Source organism: Malus sylvestris, chromosome 11 (assembly GCF_916048215.2).
Source record: "Malus sylvestris chromosome 11, drMalSylv7.2, whole genome shotgun sequence".
Taxonomy (NCBI): domain Eukaryota; kingdom Viridiplantae; phylum Streptophyta; class Magnoliopsida; order Rosales; family Rosaceae; genus Malus; species Malus sylvestris.
The window spans coordinates 34,713,912-34,731,765 of NC_062270.1; the positions used below are offsets into that span (position 1 = coordinate 34,713,912).

At 38.8% G+C, this 17,854-nt stretch overlaps 2 protein-coding genes across 3 annotated transcripts; one reads left to right on the plus strand and one right to left on the minus strand.

The window, feature by feature from the left end:
- The first annotated feature begins 9,718 nt into the window (after positions 1-9,718).
- Positions 9,719-11,648, plus strand: LOC126589726 (squamosa promoter-binding protein 1-like). The gene is made up of 2 exons (XM_050255109.1): positions 9,719-10,242; positions 11,200-11,648. The coding sequence occupies exons 1-2, from the start codon at positions 9,884-9,886 to the stop codon at positions 11,408-11,410; spliced, it is 570 nt and encodes a 189-aa protein (XP_050111066.1). The 5' UTR covers positions 9,719-9,883; the 3' UTR covers positions 11,411-11,648.
- Positions 11,649-13,139: 1,491 nt separating this feature from the next.
- On the minus strand, positions 13,140-15,705 carry LOC126589725 (probable protein phosphatase 2C 39). Of its 2 annotated transcripts, XM_050255108.1 has the most exons (6): positions 15,548-15,705; positions 15,409-15,464; positions 14,507-14,752; positions 14,075-14,351; positions 13,650-13,804; positions 13,140-13,550 (listed from the first exon to the last, which is right to left on the minus strand). In XM_050255108.1, exons 2-6 carry the CDS (start codon positions 15,439-15,441, stop codon positions 13,413-13,415), a joined length of 849 nt encoding a protein of 282 aa, XP_050111065.1. In that variant the 5' UTR covers positions 15,442-15,464; positions 15,548-15,705; the 3' UTR covers positions 13,140-13,412. The 2 variants fall into 2 exon arrangements, with proteins under 2 accessions (XP_050111065.1, XP_050111064.1); XM_050255107.1 differs by having other exon boundaries at positions 15,409-15,695.
- Positions 15,706-17,854: the final 2,149 nt, after the last annotated feature.

Below are 17,854 nucleotides of genomic sequence, written 5' to 3' on the forward strand. Positions count from 1 at the left end.
TGTCACATTTGGTCGACCTATGCATGGTTTAAGCCCACGAAAAGGGGATGGCTACTGCATGTATTAAGGAGGAAAATACTTGAAACCACATGGAAAAGTCATGCAAAGATGGAGTCCTAATTCACTAAGGATTTATAACACGAGGGAAGCTTTTCAATAAGCCAATGCAAGTTGATCTCGTAGGCCCACCATTTCCATCAAAATGGACTTTGTAGGCTTGAGCACCCATTAAGTTAGGAGTCCAAAACATGCAACGTCAAATCCAAGCTAACCCGTTATCAAGTACAAATACAAATGGGTGACGAGGACGACGCGATAACTCCAAGCACGGTAGATGTGAACCATCTCATAACCATCTTAAAGCACAAAGCTCGGTGGACTGACATCACGTCAAAATTCAAATGGCATGAAACCGTATCAAATCCTAAATGGCACGAAGCCACGACAAGTTTCAAATGGCACGAAACCACGACAAGTTTCAAATGACATAAAGCCGTGTTAAATTTCAAATGGCAGGAAGCCGTATCAAATATCAAATGGCACAAAGCTGTGTTCTGCTCCAATAGCTCAAAGTCCTCATCCGCACGAGCTAAAACTGCATAAGGCGTCAAAAGCTCCAATGGCACAAAGTCCTTGCCTGCACGAGCTGAAATTGCACAAGGCATCAAACACTCTAAGTGGCACAAAGCCTTTGCCTGCACAAGCTGAAACTGCATAAGGCATCAAACGCTCCAATGCCTTAAAGTTCTCGCTCGCACGAGCTAAAATGACACAAGGCATCAAATGCTCAAATGGCTCAAAGTTCTCGCTCGCACGACCTAAAACTACACAATGCATCAAATGCTCCTTGCTTGCACAAGTTGAAACTTTACAAGGCATCAAACCCCAACAAATATATAAGGAACTACGAGTGACTTAATCCCTCAACGAGGGTACGTAGGCAATCTAGGGCTCGACCTAGGTGCAATCGCAAAATAAAACAAACACCCAAATCCCCAAGTTACGATTTATTCATATTGGAATCAAAAGGTTTTCCTTTTTAAAGAAGGATTGTAATTAATAGACGCATAGTCTAGAATAGGTCGAACTTAAATTAATAAAACCTTATTCGAAAAATGAATGAGGGTGAAATTGTGACAAGTGAATTATTTGTTTACATATTGTGTACAATTTTTGCTCAAACACACATAAATGTTCCAATTAATAAAACTCTACCATAACGATTGAATTTCGAAAAACGGACGTCATAAACATATTCAGGATGCCGAAAAATATAAGGGGGAACCTCAGGTACTCCCATACGCCCTCATGCACCACTGTAACAAACGTCGACATGGGTCGCCAGAAAGTTGGCTAGAAAAGTCGTAGGCGCCGCTGTGGAACACATGTTCTGGCACCGGCACCGGTAACCCTTCACGCGCGCCCATGAACAGGGGCACGTGTGGCATGGGTTTTTGGGATTCGATTGGGTTGGACCGAATCTGATTATGGGCTTGGGCTTGGTTCCTAGGCTTGGGCCTATTAGGTTTGGGTTTAAGGGGCCAAAGGCCCTAGTTTGTACGGCCCAAAGACCTAGGTTCAATAGGTCTAGGCTTGGCTAATTGGGCCGGGTTCCATAGCCCAAATGCTTGGTCTGGGTTCAATAGGTCACCCAAATGGGTTTGGGCTTAAGGGTTATCAGGTTGGTTTGGGCCAGAAAGCCCAGCCCAAGGGTTTGGGCAAAAAGGCTTGGGTTTCCAGGTTTGGGTCGTTTCGACCTAGTTTTGACGGAAAAGAAGGTCGGAGCTTCCCGAGCTCCGTTCAATGCCGATTCTCAAACCTAGGGTGCGATTTAGCTATCAAAATGAAGCTTAAGAGGAGAGGAAGAGATTCATACCTATATCACACTGTGTGGTGGCTAGAGTTTGGCTCGAAAGCCACGGGGCTCGCCGGAGTAGTTTACTAGGTTTCTTGGGCTTCATAAAGGTGGAGGGAAAGAAAAACTCAACACTGGAGGGGGCGTGGTGGTGTCGTCATCTCTGTTTTCTCGATTTTGAGGTGTGAAGGTGTGTGTGTAGATCGGGAAGAGGGAGAGAGTGTGTGTGAGAAAGAGAGTGAGTTGAGAAAGGGGAAGAGTGACTTAGGGGAGAAAAAAGAAGAAGAGAGAGAGAGATAGGAAATGGGGGTGATGCCACGTGGCAGACAAAGATAGGGAAAATATCCCAAAAGGGAAATGGGAGATCCGGGTAAAGTGAGGGGATAAGAACGTAAAATAGTCATTTCATAATTCCGTTAAAATGCACATATACATAATTTGGGACAGGGTTTCACAATCTACCCCTCGTATAAGAATTTCATCCCGAAATTACAATCTCATATAAACAAATGCGAATACAGACTCCTCACTAGTTCTTCCGTTTCCCACGTCGCTTCCTCAACTGCATGGTTTTTCCACAACACCTTCACTAACAGAATGACTTTATTTCTTAGCATTTTATCTTGTCGGTCAATGATCGTCACTGGTTCCTCAACATAACTTACGTCCTGACTCACCTCTAACGGTTTCGGCTGAATAACATGAGAAGGATCCAGTACATACTTCCAAAGCATGGAAACATGAAAAACGTCGTGAATCTGCAACAACTCTGGTGGTAGCTCCAACCTATAAGCAACCGCACCAATTATCTCTGTGATCTGATAGAGACCAACATATCGAGGGCTTAACTTCCTTCGCTTACCAAATCGAGCCACACTCTTCTAGGGAGACAACTTCAAGAAGACAAATTTACCGATCTCATACTCACGATCCCTGGAATGTTAGTCAACGATGCTCTTCTTTCGATTTTTTGTCACATCACCTTTAACATATATTTTGATCAGACGCATTTGGATTAAAGTGGCTGAAGGATCACCTCGCCGACTCACTGCCTAAGCCCTCACTAAATGATCCTGAACCCTGACCATGTCGCTTGAACGACTGAGAGCGTCCAGGGTCGAAGGAATTAGAAGAAATAAAAGGCTCCCTCATACTTCGGGATCGGAATCCACGACCCTGCTGACTCTGGTTCCAAGGCTGGTTCTAGTTAAGTCTGTTCCACCTCGTCTGTTCGATTCTTAAAGCCGCCTCATCTCCTAGTATGAGGTATTCCTCTATGGTGCCAGAAACTTGCAAAAGTCTTGGTTTATAGCAATCTACAGCTGAATCATCATCTTCCGCTGGTTCTCATAAGTTCCATCATGGTGTCTTGATAGGCGAAACTCTTGTCTCTTGTCTCTTCCTCAGATTGCCCTGCCGAAACTCTAAGAACTCTTGTCTCTTCTTCAGTTTATAACCGGGGCTCAAAAAGTGTGCGCTGAATAGTCTCCTGAACGTAGCCCAAGTCACCAAAGAGTTATGTGGGCGAGAGCCCATCATTGACTTCCACCAATACCTCGCGTTCCCCTAAAGGAAGTAACCAGCGGTATTCGCCCATTCAGACGCTGGGCATCTCATGCTCTTTAAGGTGTTCTCCATCTTTTCTAGGTAATCCTCAGTCTCCTTACATGCTCCAACTACATTAAGCTCTGTAATGCCGTGGTTACGAGCAATCTCCATATAAGTATGACTCGGCCTGTTACTCCCAGGAAAAGCATTTCGCAAAGCGGAGGTCAACTATTGAATTCCTCCCATTAGACCTGAACGAGGTCGTCGAGGTACATTCCCACCAGTAAGATCCATGATTCTGATAAGAGGCAAACAAGACTTAGAAGGATGAAAGATTATGGCCACAAGAAAGCTTATGATTACCAAATGGAAGAATGAAGTCCCAAGTATGCTCTGATACCAATCTGACACACCCAGATCCCGATGTCCAAAAGACAGTGGGATGGCCATGTGTTGGTCAACCCGAGGGTGACGCAAGCCATATAATGAATGCATATGCCCAGAACATGTGAAACATGCATATAAATTTTGTTCAAACTGCATAATATAATATTCAAATAAAAACTTTACCAAAACAATATACTAATATTCAGCCGTCAATACAATGATAGTGATAATGCATGACATGTTTAGAGCATACATCTAATTTAGAATACAAGCGGATGGTGTAACAGAAAGTGTTATTACAAGTAATGTCAAAAGCAGAGAGGATGGCACGATATCACTAGTATGGGAATGCCTCGTAGCTCGGATCATATGCCTCGTAGCTCGGATCATATGCCTCGTTCCTATGTCCTGAGGGGGTGCAAAACAAACATGAATGGACCAAGTTGATATATATAATACTGAAACAATTATTCAACAACGTACTAACCCCCAAAGTTTTTTGAAAACTCAATAGTATAATATGTAATAGGTTTTTCTGAAAATCCTAGCATGCCATAAAACCTTTGTAAAACGTATATCATATATAGTGTGCTAAATAGTGGTATCAGTATCACCCAAAAGCATAGAGAACTCTTCATTTGCCCAAAGGCATATAGAACACTTCATTCGCCTGTAGGCTCCTACAGAACCCACCCGAAAACATATAAGTATCAATCACCCGTAGGCTCCTACAACATCCACCCGAAGGCATATATATGTATCAATCGCCCGTAGGGTTCTACAGCACCCACCCGAAAGCATATATAGTGACCACTAGATAAGCACAAAAAGATTGTATATAATCTTTCCAACATAAGTACATATATCTCAATAGAGCTCAGTAGCTCAAACATCATATCTCAAAACATCTTTATAGTATACAGTCATCCATCATATATTACAAAGAACATAAAAATCGATAAAGTATGGTATTCCAAAATATTCTCAGTAAAGCATGATATTTCATAAAGCGTAAAAATCGAAATAGGAAGAGCATAATCGCTTATAATAATCGCACTTAAGCACATAAAGGTTCCAATTAATAAAACTCTACCATAACGACTGAATTTCAGAAAACGGACGTCATAAACAGATTCATGACACCAAAAAATATAAGGGGGAAGCTCGGGTACCCCTACGTGTCCTCACGCGTCACCGCATGCTCCGAGATAGGTTGCCGGAAAGTTGGCCGGAAAAGTCGTCGGCGTCGCCGTGGATGGTGGTGCGTGTGCTCCATGCGCCAGTATCGACATCCCTTCACACGTGTCCTAGGTTCTTGGGATCTAACTGGGTGGGGCCGGATCCAGGTCTAGGCCTAGGCTTGGGCCTATTGGGTTTAGGCTTAGGTTTAACGAGCCGAATGCCCTAGTTTGTACGGCCCAAATGCCTAGGTTCAATGGGTCTAAGCTTGGCCAATTGGCCCTGGTTCCATGGACTAAAGGCCTGGTCTGGGTTTAGTGGGTCGCCTAAATGGGTTTGGGCTTAAGGGTTATTGGGTTGGGTTTCAACATGGGTTTGGGCTTGAAAGCCCGACCAAAGGGCTTAGGTTTCCGAGTTTAGGTCGTTTCGACCCGGTATTGACGAAAAAGAAGGCTGGAGCTTTCCGAGCTTCGTTCAATACCAATTCTCAAACCTAGGGTGCGATCTAGCTATCAAAATGAAGCTTGTGAGAAGAGGAAGAGATTCATACCTATATCATGCCGTGTGATGGTCGGAGTTTGGTTTGAAAGCCACGGGGCTCGCCAGATGAGTTTGCTGGGTTTCTTGTGCTTCACAGAGGTGGAGGGCGATAGAGAAACTCGACACGGGGGGGGGAGAGGCGTGGTGGTGTCGTTGTCGCCATTTTCTCGATTTAGGGGTGTGAGGGTGTAGATCGGGGAGAGGGAGAGAGAGTGTGCAAGAGAGAGAGAGAAAGTAAGCTGAAAGAGAGGGAGAGTGACTCGAGGGAGAAGAGAGAAGAAGAGATAGGGAGATAGGAGGTGAGGGTGGTGCCACGTGGCAAACAAGGATAGGGAAAATATCCCAAAAGGGAAAAGGGAGATCCGAGTAGGGTGAGGGGATAAGGGGCTAAAATAGTCATTTCATAATTCCGTTAAAATGCACATATACGTAATTTGGGATGAGGTTTCACACCTACTTCCTTGTTCTTAATCATATCCTTTCTCGTGTGCCCACACATCCAACGAAGCATTCTCATCTCTGCTACATTCATTTTTTGCACGTGTTTATGCTTGACCTCCCAATATTCTGTGGCATAAAGCATTGTTGGCCTTATTGCCATCCTATTAAATTTTCCTTGAGCTTCAGTGACACACGACATACGCACAACAGACCCAATACACTCTTCCACTTCATCCATCCCCCTTGCATTCTATGGTTGAGATGTGAGAGGTGTGGGAATCCGATGCTCGGTCTATTTCTTGGCCATTAACTGGTCTAAAATAAGGTTCAGGATCGAGGAAAGATGATGAAAAAGAGGAGATAGAAAAGCATTTGAGTGAAAGATCCAATCCTTCAATTTTAGTGCGTGCAGGAAAGGGACTGAATATACATCACCAAATTTATCATGCTCTGAAGAATTATATATGCACATATGAACACAATATGATTTAGATGTCAAGCCAAAACCTTGGGACCAGCCGAATCAAGATTGGTTGACCTCCATTTTCATCAACCTTCATTTTCTTCACAGGTTGGAAAGGCTCCTTTCCAGCATGATAACATTCAAACTTTTCGCAAACTCAAATTTTATGTTTTCTTCATGTTAGTTACTATAAGTTTTTTGCCAATTGGAGGGAGAGAGGGATTCAAACTTGAAATCTATTCTCATATTACGTAGGTTTCCTCTGAGAACGGTATAGTGTTTGTGTCCAAACTAGTAATGTTTCTAAACTGAGAGCCAGTACGTTCGCTTTTTAGTCCACTAGATGAGTAAGATGCGTAAAGCGAACACTTAATTTTGTGGTGATAAATTTATTGAGGAGTTAGAAATGGGGCTTGATTGGGTTAGAAGTAACGTTTGGGGTTCAAGATCGAAATCTGAATCTCATTCCTCGGGTTTAAGGTCTAGGGTCCAGAGTTTGGATCAATTAGGGCTCTAGGTTAAACGTTGAGCTAGAGGTTCCAAGTCTAGAGTTTGAAACCAATATAAAAAGAAAGTATGTCAAATTACCGATTTTATATAACTTTGTGTATATCTCTTTCATTACATAGCTGAGTCACGCGGTACTCTTGTCTTGTATGCTAGCAATAGATCTTTTAGTCGTATTTTGAATTTGTTAGTTTAACTCCTCAATGAAGAATGATCTGATAAAGGCCTTATGCTTTCAAGTTCATGATAAAGAGAGAATCCAGGAACTAAAGAGCACCGGGACCAAGACCCAACTCAAAGCTGGGAGTGATTGGCACAATATTGTGGCGAAAATTACTTGGTGTGACAAATGGATTCTTACTGGCTAGAGAAAGAGAGAGACGACGCGGAAGTCAGAGAGGTGAATGTTTCATGAAGCTAGCTTGGACCACAGTGTACGTGGTATGATGCTTTAATCATGTATGGCAAGCGACTATAAATGGACCAGTCACCTTAAGTCTTACGTCATGTTAAGTGATTAAATGGTCTCTAAATTGTAAATGATTTATTTCAGAGATGATTTATAGATGATGGTAAAGAGAATTGCCGGTTTCAATTATAAATGTTTGTACAATCAAATGATGCCACGTTAGAGGGAGGACTTTCCTCCTTATTGGAACTGAGGGAAGTATTATATCCCTAATTTGAAATCTGCAGAATAGATTGACAATGCTACATATGTATCACTAATGACATTGTTGATCATATCTCTCACACAAAGAACCTAAACTTCTAGGTGAATCCACTAAACCTACCGGGATATATTATCGATCAGTAATATGATTAGGAAACTGCTATTTACACTTCAAGAGCATTCATTGACTTACTCACGATTAAAAAGAGTGCAAAATGACATTTTTATATTGTAAATAACTTCTTCCTATAACGACATATATGATGGCATGGACACATTGCAAAGGAACCCAAAGCATTATTGCATACCAGTTGGAAGTAGAATTGTTATCGCCTGCTTTCTTCACTTTTGCTTGTGTTTTGAAAGATCAAACTAGCTAGAATGAATGTTTAGGTCCACAAAGGTACAGATCCCATGACTTATTGAACGCTTGCATCAACCATTGGGTACTTTCGTACTATGACCATGTGAATGCAGGGGTCATGTCACACTTGATTTTTCTTGCTAATCTCTGCATATGTATGTACCTGTGTTCCTCCATAACACATCCAAGGTCCCGTGAGCTTGTACCATCCACATAATGCCATGAGCTATATACTAATACAAAACATCAACAAAATGGGGAACTATTAAGTTACCGAGCTATAACAAAAAAATATTACTAATGCAACGTGAAATTTTGACAATGAAAAGCGAATGGTCACACGTATACGTCCTATTTTGCTAAAGTTTTGCATAGAAGATTCTCAAAGGAAAATCTAAACTTGATGAATAAGATCATTAAACCTAATAACAAGCGGCCCCAACCATTAATGTATGTTTGAAAATTTTCTATAACGTGGTTATGGTTATGATGAGGGATGAGATTGTTTCAGAGCACATACATTATTAATTACGTTATTTTTCAATATTAATTGCCCACACAACTTGTGTGCAAAAGGGATGCAAATTAGACTGGTGGATACAATGAAGTCTAACCTTGCGACTATTGTTTGTCAAAGTTTTGCACACTCTTGAAACAAATATCAAATACTCTAAAGATAATACGAACACTCAAATATTCAAGAATAAAATCTACATAAACTTTTATTTTTGGTGCTTTGGTTTTCAATAAAATGGTGGAGAGAATTGGAAAAGCTTTCGCTGCATCATTTCTATAGGATGCTTAGAAATATGAGTGAATGAAGCCAATGACGATTCTAATTAAAATTCGTCCTTTATTTATAAAGGTTTTGGTATCCCTTTATGAAATAGTTTGGCAACCATTCAACTCCAAATAAGTCTTAGATTACACCCCTTCGGTATCACTGAATCATCTCCCTTTCCATTTGAATTTGATTTTAACCATCTAAACCATATTTTGAAGTAACTATACGTATGTATTCACATTATAATCTAAGGACATAATACATATAATTATCTCTTGAGAAAACAGTGGATAAAAATGAAATCGACTTTACCCTGGAAGCTGTATATATATACTGTACATTCTGCACCCAATAAAGCATAGGGTAAAGTAGAGAGTGGCAGACAAAGCATTCACTTTAGATTAAAGATCACTGTAATTCAAAGTTCTCTTACTGCATGCAAGTTTACTCATCCTGCGTACCGTACTACGTGAATTTAATTAAAGCATGAGCTACTGCCCTTCTTCTTACGTACTCACTTGTAAATGAACTGTCCCCTCTCAATCAATGACACTTAACTTCAGCAATGCAACGACCCCTGCAGGCTCTTGTGCTCTTTCACTCATCTCCGCATGTTATTGTTAATAGATCATCTCAGAAAGCAAAACTCAATTATATACTTTCTGATCGATATACTCTTTTATCACCAGTTCACCATGTAGTAAGCTCATTTTGAACGGATGGTCATTTTTGAGATACATGACAAACATTGATTTGTCGGATGAGACCACTGAGCCTAGGAATAGGTTGCAAGAGAAATTCTCTTGTTCTGATCAACATTAACTGTTCTTATATTTTTTTCACACTGATACAAATTAAGCTCAGAAGCTTTGAAATCCTAACCTCGTTTTTTAAGTGCTCTTTTGTTATATATTCACTGGTTCATTCAAAATTCTGCCACCTTATACGATATCGACACGTGCAGAACACAAAAGAATGGAGCTTGTGTTTGTGGTCCTCTTCCACTTTTTCACCTATTAATTCCTTACACTTTATCCACCTTCATAACTCCACCCAGTTTCCCCCCTTCTTAATAACGCTCAACCATTCTCCATTTCCACCAAAACCTCATTGTAAATTCTGATACGTAGACTTCCTTAACAATGGAGGGCAAAAACTTTGAAGGAAGGCAAACATGGAAAGAGAAATCGAAGAAAGATGTTGAGGAAGTAGAGGATGACTACTCGGACGAAGAAGAGACCGGTGGCGGTGGTGGAGGGTTGATGCTGAGATTTGAAGAAAATGAGAGGCAGAAGAAAGCTGCTGCAGCCGGAAGAAGAGGATCTGGTGGTGGAGGTGGAGGTGGGGTTTCACAGCCATCTTGTCAAGCGGAAAGGTGCGGGGCTGATTTGGTTGATGCAAAGAGGTACCACCGCCGGCATAAGGTTTGTGAGTTTCATTCGAAGGCAGCTGTTGTGATTGTTTCCGGGACTCGACAGCGGTTTTGTCAGCAATGCAGCAGGTCTAATTGCATCCCATTTTCCTGTTCTTTTTCCCTTCTTTCACTTGCTTCCTTGCATTTTTCTGCTTCTGTATGATTTAGGACTTGTTAGCAGAATGGTGATCTCTGCTTAATTTTTATGGAATAAAATTTTGGTTTTATTATACCCTCAGAAAGCAAAAACTCCATCCATATAATTAGGGTTTTGACTAATTCTGGGGAATTAAACTCGAAAAAATATATTCCTTTAACATTAACACATATAATTAAGGATTTATATTCCGCTTCAGATCATGAGGACCGTTTGGAAACATGGGGTTTACAGCTATGTAACAAATTTTTGAAGCAGATTATTCCTTGATTTTTGTTTATTCCTGAATGCATCTTTCCATGGAGTCAAATAGATCATTGACTTAACCATATAAGCTGGAATATTAAATAACTTTTACTTGACTGGTATTGTTAAGAGTGTCGTCAACACGTTAATTAATTTAGTCAAATGCAGCAACGGTTCATGCCGAATCATGCTAGGTATATAACTGGTACAAGCTTTTCTTAATTTCTTAAATTTGGAGATGAGGTAAATTATTAAGCTGCAGAATATTAATGAATATCTGCTTAAATAGCATAACGTGTGAGCCAGTCACTGAACATTTTCATTCCTTTGCTTGTCCATTAGTTAATCAACCCACACTAGCTGAACTTGCTAGGGCCAAAGCTATTACCTCTGAACTTCAATTGCAGAATTTTTGGAGACCCTTAATTAATATACGTAAGTGATTTCTGGATACCTCTTTTCTCTTCTTGCATTCTGACCTATAGATTGAATAAATTAAGGGAGAATCAAGAGGTAGTGTGCCAAAGAAAAAAAGTCGGAGTGCTAAAATCACCTCTCTTAATATACTCCTCCATAAAGTAGTACTCTTACATACCACCATGTTTTTGAACTTTTCATTATTATGGGACTGCACTGCACAGGTTCCATGAGCTAATCGAATTTGATGAAGCAAAGAGAAGCTGTCGCAGGCGTCTGGCAGGACACAATGAGCGACGCCGCAAGAGCTCAGGCGAACCTTATGGAGAAAGCTCAAGCCGGAGAGTGGTTGGTCACCAATACAAAGAAAGTCAGACTAGATATCAGATCACGCCCCCAGGAAACTCTTCCTCCAAGCATTGTCAGATCAGATAAGGCCATGCATCTTGTGATCTGCTCTCTACATGCTCTCTCTCTTCTGTCATCCGTGGCTTTGTTTCTAGGCCATTACATATGTGAGCTTCTAAAGCTATTCTGGTGTATGGTTATGTAGTTTCGACTTGTGTTAAAACTAATCCTTAACACTATTCTGGATGTTTCAATAAGACAATTGGGAATGTTTATGTAGGAAGCACCTATGATATTAATAATACAGAAACGCATATGCTCATAACTACCTATTATAAGCACAACAAAATCTTTACTGAAAGATCAAGTGTTTTTTAGAAAAGCACTTGAGAAGCACTTTATGGACAAACACCTCAAAAAAAAATTAATAGGACACATATAATTTGTTCGATGAATATCAAACAGGTATTAGACTATGTGTGATGGAATGTTTTTATAGGAAGCACTTATGCCCACAAAGTCACAATACATAATTAAGTGCATATCCTGGAACCGCTTTATTATAAGCACAACAAAACCTTCACTGAATGGCCAAGTGCTTTATGAAAAAGTACTTTTGAAAAAAAAACTTTCTCGAGAAGCGCCTCAAAAATTTTATTAGTGCATCTAGTTATTTTTGTCAAACGCCGCCAAAAACGATTTTTAGGCATGTAAACAGTGTCCAACATGTTGACAAATCAAAAGTTAGACCAATTAAGGCAATTATTCACTCTAGTTTTCTGTTGAACATGATTGAACAAAAAATAATGAATTAAAATGTGCAACATGGCTTTCACCATGAATGAAGGTTTTGACAATAAGATGCTGAAAACGACTACATATTATGGATAATACGACCAACTGCAATATGCTTTTACTAGGATTAATTAGGACGCCTTATCTCAGATATTTTCCATACCAATCGGAACCTAGCTTTCTGACGTTCATATATTTTCCCATCTTGTTAAAGGGTCATCTTCCTTAGCTGTCTTTTTGTCTGCAAATATAAGCTTTTAGCTTTTCTTTTGTTTGTGATAGCCATCCATATTATCTTTGTCACCATGTCAAGTATTTTCTTCATTATATTTTTGAAAACTTCGACGGAGTGATAAGTCTTCAATCTTCAAATTAAAAGTAGGAAAAGCTGCCATAATATGACATTTTCACAAGGGTAGTGTTTTTCACACCTATTTTTATCTCCCACACCCCTTTGATAATTTTGTCAATTGATCTTCTTTAATTCATTATATCCGACGACAGGAGATTGAGAAAAGGTGTGTAAAAGATAAAAATATGAATGTAGATAGCACTACCCTTTAACAAAGCAGAGCGTGTAACTATTGCACTCTTCTTTTCACCTTATGCACACCGCTCTTTAATTTTATCCATTGATTCACCTCTAGTAATTCAATCTAATAGTAGATCAAACATAATAGAATGCAAAAGAAAAACAAAAATTGCAAAATTCACTCCGTATACAAATCATCAATAAAAAGTATAATTTTGTCCAAAAGACTACTAAACATGTCATTTAACACTACTATCTATTGATAAGCACGTCCACTTGCAAATTAGAGATCTCTAATCCAATTTCCATGTATAACAAGTTCAATACTAATTTATTTTGACTGTCTATTATGTGACCTCCAACCTTTCTTGTAAATATCTCGCTGTAAAACAAAAAAAAAATTAAAAAAAAAAAAAAGTAGAGACAATGAAAGGCACTAATTAAGGGACACTAAAAACATGTTATATTTCCTGTTCATTGCCCCACAAGTCGAAAAGTTGCATTTTGATTGAAGATTTGTAAAAGATTCTGTCTGCATACAGTCAAATTCGGAAAGTGTCGACCACGTTTGCCAAGACCCTTGTTCTAGCATTATATGAAATCCTCAAAGACAACAATGTTCAAAGAGTATCAACATGGAAAGGGTACAAGAAACTTGAAGCACACTTGAATGCCGTAGGTGTTTATCAATACAACATATCTAATACATCTTTCAAGAGTTAAGAGAGAAAGGTAAATTACATGACAGAGAGAAATACGCATTCACCGAAACCTTACGACTATACAGGAAATATCATCGGAGCTCCTCCTCTTGACGGCCTCTTCAGTAAGGTGCTTTGCTGCTGCCCGCGCATCCTTTATTTGTATGATAGAATCCACAACTTCTTGGTTCGTCATCACCTGACATCAAATTGTATAAACAAATTTCAAGTCCAATTCTTTGCCATTTAATTACAATGGCAGTAAGTAGCTGTAGTTGCATAATTTCAAATAAACAACCTTCCATAGTCCGTCGCTTGCCAAGACAACGAACTCGGTGGTATCATCTATTAAATCCACCATCACATAAGGTTCAGAACTGAGATGTTTCTTCAAGCTCTTGTCACCAAATGCTCTTGCTACCGCCAACTGCCCATCAACCCGTGGGACGTCCCCTGAATTCATCAGAATCATAAATTTAACACTACTATAAAAAAAGATTGATGTGATGAGAGTGACGAGAACTGGAGAAGTATAAATTGATAAGGCTTTATGATCAATCTCAACAATGGAAACTATGCTTCAAGCACCTAAGGTCACAGCTCATAAATCACAAAGCAACAAATCCCGTCAAACTCAAACAATTTAAATGGTATTCAAAAACAGAATATATTTTTCGTGTGGTTTCTAAACACATTAGTTTGTATTATCAGAAATCTTCTCACCTGGAAAGTTTGACACGAAACCACCTCTGTTCTCGATATCTTCTCTTTCTGTGCTAGGCTCGTGATCAACAGATAATTGTTTAGCTACACCATTCTTGCAGACAATAGCTCGAGAATCCCCAACATTGGCTACCACCAGCTTCTGGCAGTCAATTAAAATGGCCGTCACCGCTGTTGAACCCCCCTTGCCCAAATCAACTGCCTTCTCCAGAATGTTAGCATCTGTTACACGATAGGCTCTTTCGACTGCCTTCTTGGGTTCTGTCCAGAAATCAGGCTGAGGAGAGGAGAAAACAAGGACCAAAAGTATAAAGACGTTGAAATTTGATATGTAACATCGTTTAAGTGCATGAGCTTCTATCAAACAACAACAACAAAATCAAAGCACATAAAAAACCTAACATAATACCAAACAGCTACGTAATACATTACCTCTTTCAAGATATTCTTAAAGAGATTAGACTGCAAGTACTCAGGAATTTCATGGCTCAAATGGCCATCAAATATTGCAAATAGTCCAAGCTCGTGGTCATCGATGTTCTTAAATTGCGCAACAACATAGTCTTCCATAGGATGATGCGCTTTTCCCTTTACCAAATGGAATCCATGTGTTATATGATGCGACATCTTGCTCTTTCCCTTTCCAGAGTCAGGGTCTGATGAACCTAAAACTTTCTCCTGCAACAAAACAAGAAAACTCCCATTTAGGTTCTCCACCGGAAAGATTAAACAAACGATATCAGGGTATTCATTTCTAACATGCAACCAGCAACACTATGCTGAAAAGAAATCTCCTTAAATAATCATCTCACCCATAAAGCATCAAAAGATTATCTAAATTAGCTTAACTAGTCCAACAGGGAGAGAAAATTCTCCTATTTGTTCATCGATTTTTTATTTCACTAAAAGCTTCTGCTGCATTTTAATCTTCCCACCCATAAACCCCCAACTAGTAAAAGGAAAAAAGGAAGAAGGGTTTAACAAAAAAGAAAAAAAGAAAAGGGTTTTCCTCTTCCACCATCCATAAACCCTGAGGGATATCAAGGAGGAACAGTAGAGTTACAGATCTAAAATTGCAATTCTGAAAAAATAACACAAACAATTACAATTTAGAGACATGGGTTTTTGCTAATAACACACATAACACAAGGATCTGCAACAATTTCTCTATATGGTGTGGATGGAAATTAAATTTGCAGATCAGGAAGATATAAAGAACAAGCCAAAAAAGTCAACTGATGAACAGAGGAGTGAGGCAATTGAAAAACGGATTGAAACACATTAAAGCAGATACATGAAGGAGTAGAGATACTGTTAAATGTAGCAAAAAATACCTTCATCTTAAGGAGGATTTCTCTGCCGGTCATGGCTGTCCTGATGTGAAGTTTATCTGTTTAAAAAAATAAAATTTGAAAAATGAAAATTTGGAATTGGAACCACAGTGGCCAAGAAAAAGAGGAAGAGAGACAAAACCCAGAGTCACCGAGACGATGAGAGAGAGAGAGAGAGAGAGAGAGAGAGAGGGAAGTGAGAAGAATTGAGGATGAGGTGAGGATGAGGATGAAGGATGCGTTGACACGCCCTATGGTCTCTGTTTTCCAGCCTTTCTCTTCCAATTCTATGCCGCGTTCCTTGCATTAATCAAAGACGCGTTCGCGCCGCGACTTGTCTTTTTTGTAATTATAATTGTAATCCTTTTTTACTTTTAAAACAAGGGTATTTCTACTCCAAAGTCCAAACAAAACGGAAAGAATAGCGTTTGAACTCGAAACTCAATAAGTTAAAAAAAAATAAAAAATTTAACCATCGCCAGATCCATTAGTGATTCAATTTATTAAAATTTGCATGTTACTTAGTCTTATAGTTTAATAATATCTCTCTTCACTTGTAAGTGAGCGATTTTATATTCAAATCTCGTAGATGAAATTCAATACCAATTTGTTCTCTAACCAAATATATTTTTGTATTTGAAAAAAAAAGAAGATTTTTATCTTATTTAATGCTAAGTTACATTGCATGCAATTACATAGTATAATGTGGCCAAAAAAAAATGTAATAAGGGTAGCATCAGGAGCGTTTAGGCGTTAACTAGTAACTTAATACAATTAACCTTTTCATCTAAGTTCACTTCGACAATATCCTTCATAATTTGAGTCGATCACTTTTTAAGTTATCATGAAAGATTGATGTAGCAAAAATTCATTTAAACGAAATAACATTTAGCCCTCTAATGCCGACCTTATAAATCAAAGAACATAATGTTGTCGATAAACAATGAAAAGTTCACAATATGATTAGAGGGCTAACAACTTCCGAGTTGAGTGAATTTTCACTAAATTTACGAATTATGACATAAAATGAAAATTTTAGATTACGACAACTATTGTAAAGCGGTCTAAACAAATCGTTAGTGGAGTTGTATCAAAATTTTATTGCATGTTATCAAATGTCTTAATAGAAAGAGTGTTAGATTTCTAATCAGATATTGCACCATCGAAACTCTCTTCTTTTAAATTATTGCAATGGTGTAAAATCTTTTCCCCTCTCTTTTACAAATAATAAAAAATAGAAATAAGAACGTAGGTGGGAGCAGGCGAAACAAGCAACAAGGACGCGTGAGTGGTCGCGTGCATGGATGACACGCGCACGTTAGGATTAAATGGTATTTCACATATTTTATATTGGGTTTTGAGTTTTATAATTGTTGGTCATCATTGGAAGACTTTTTTTTTTTTTTTTTTTAGAGTACTTTGATATTTTTACACTAAAGAGAAGAAAAGTTCGGTTAAGCCATATAATAGGCAACCTAATTTAGTATCAAATTTATCATCCATGAGATTCAAATATAAAACCTTGCATTTCCAAATAAAAAAGAATATCATCGGACCATAATACTGAGAGACCATCATTGGATTTAATTATACACTATTGACTTCCTTTAATCACACATATGAAGGACAAGCACATGCCAAATATTATTTTAATCTCAGGGATGAAAATGAGGGCCAAGGCTTGAGGTCCGAATTCTAGTTTGGGCTCAACATCTAGGACTTGAGTTTAAGTCCCCCTTGGCCCATGTTTAAGGTCCGAATGGGCCCAATAGGATAGGGTTCTCATCCAAAATCAAATCCCGAACTTCAAGTTGGATTTATTTAGTCCAAACTCAGTTTTTTATCTTGTGAAAATTCTATGGTGTTGTTGAGTATTCTATATTTCGAAATTTTCAGCTTTGGTTAAAAATCTTATAGAATTTAAGTTTTGTGTTACATTGAAACTTGAATTATATAGATTTTGGTAAGTACAGTCACTCGCTCGTACATGAGTAAAACATTCTTCTTTTTTTTTTCTTTTCGGTTTTCAGTTTTTTGAACCTACCCCTACATACATTAAGCATATGAATGGTTGGGAGTGAGTGTCAGCTATGAGCCTTTGAACCTTTGAACCTTTGGTCTTTGAATTCAATTCATATCCCCAACAGGCCCTAGCATTGCACATAGGCTACACTCTAGCCCAATGTATTGACACAGAACCTCCCCTAGGCACCCCTACATAAACATCCATCAAATAAAGTCCAAGTCATTGAATTTTGCTTGAAAACATCGCGTCCGAAGTCCATACTACGGCTCCAATTAGCTAGGCCATCAAGCATATGTATATATGCTTTAGCTTGCACTCCCTCATCTGTTTTGTGCTAAATTGTCTGCTAAGAGAACAATTTTTTTCACACAAACATATATATACTTGTATATAGAAGTGGCAAATCAACTTATTGGGTTGTTA

Excerpts from the sequence above, each read along its gene's own strand:
- LOC126589726 (XM_050255109.1), top strand. The coding sequence starts at position 9,884 with ATGGAGGGCAAAAACTTTGAAGGAAGGCAAACATGGAAAGAGAAATCG. Across the intron at positions 10,243-11,199 it reads TTTTGTCAGCAATGCAGCAG|GTTCCATGAGCTAATCGAAT; the intron begins GTCTAATTGCAT and ends TGCACTGCACAG.
- LOC126589725 (XM_050255108.1), bottom strand. The coding sequence starts at position 15,441 with ATGACCGGCAGAGAAATCCTCCTTAAGATGAAG. Across the intron at positions 14,352-14,506 it reads TTAAGAATATCTTGAAAGAG|CCTGATTTCTGGACAGAACC; the intron begins GTAATGTATTAC and ends TCCTCTCCTCAG. Across the intron at positions 13,805-14,074 it reads TTTCGTGTCAAACTTTCCAG|GGGACGTCCCACGGGTTGAT; the intron begins GTGAGAAGATTT and ends TGATGAATTCAG.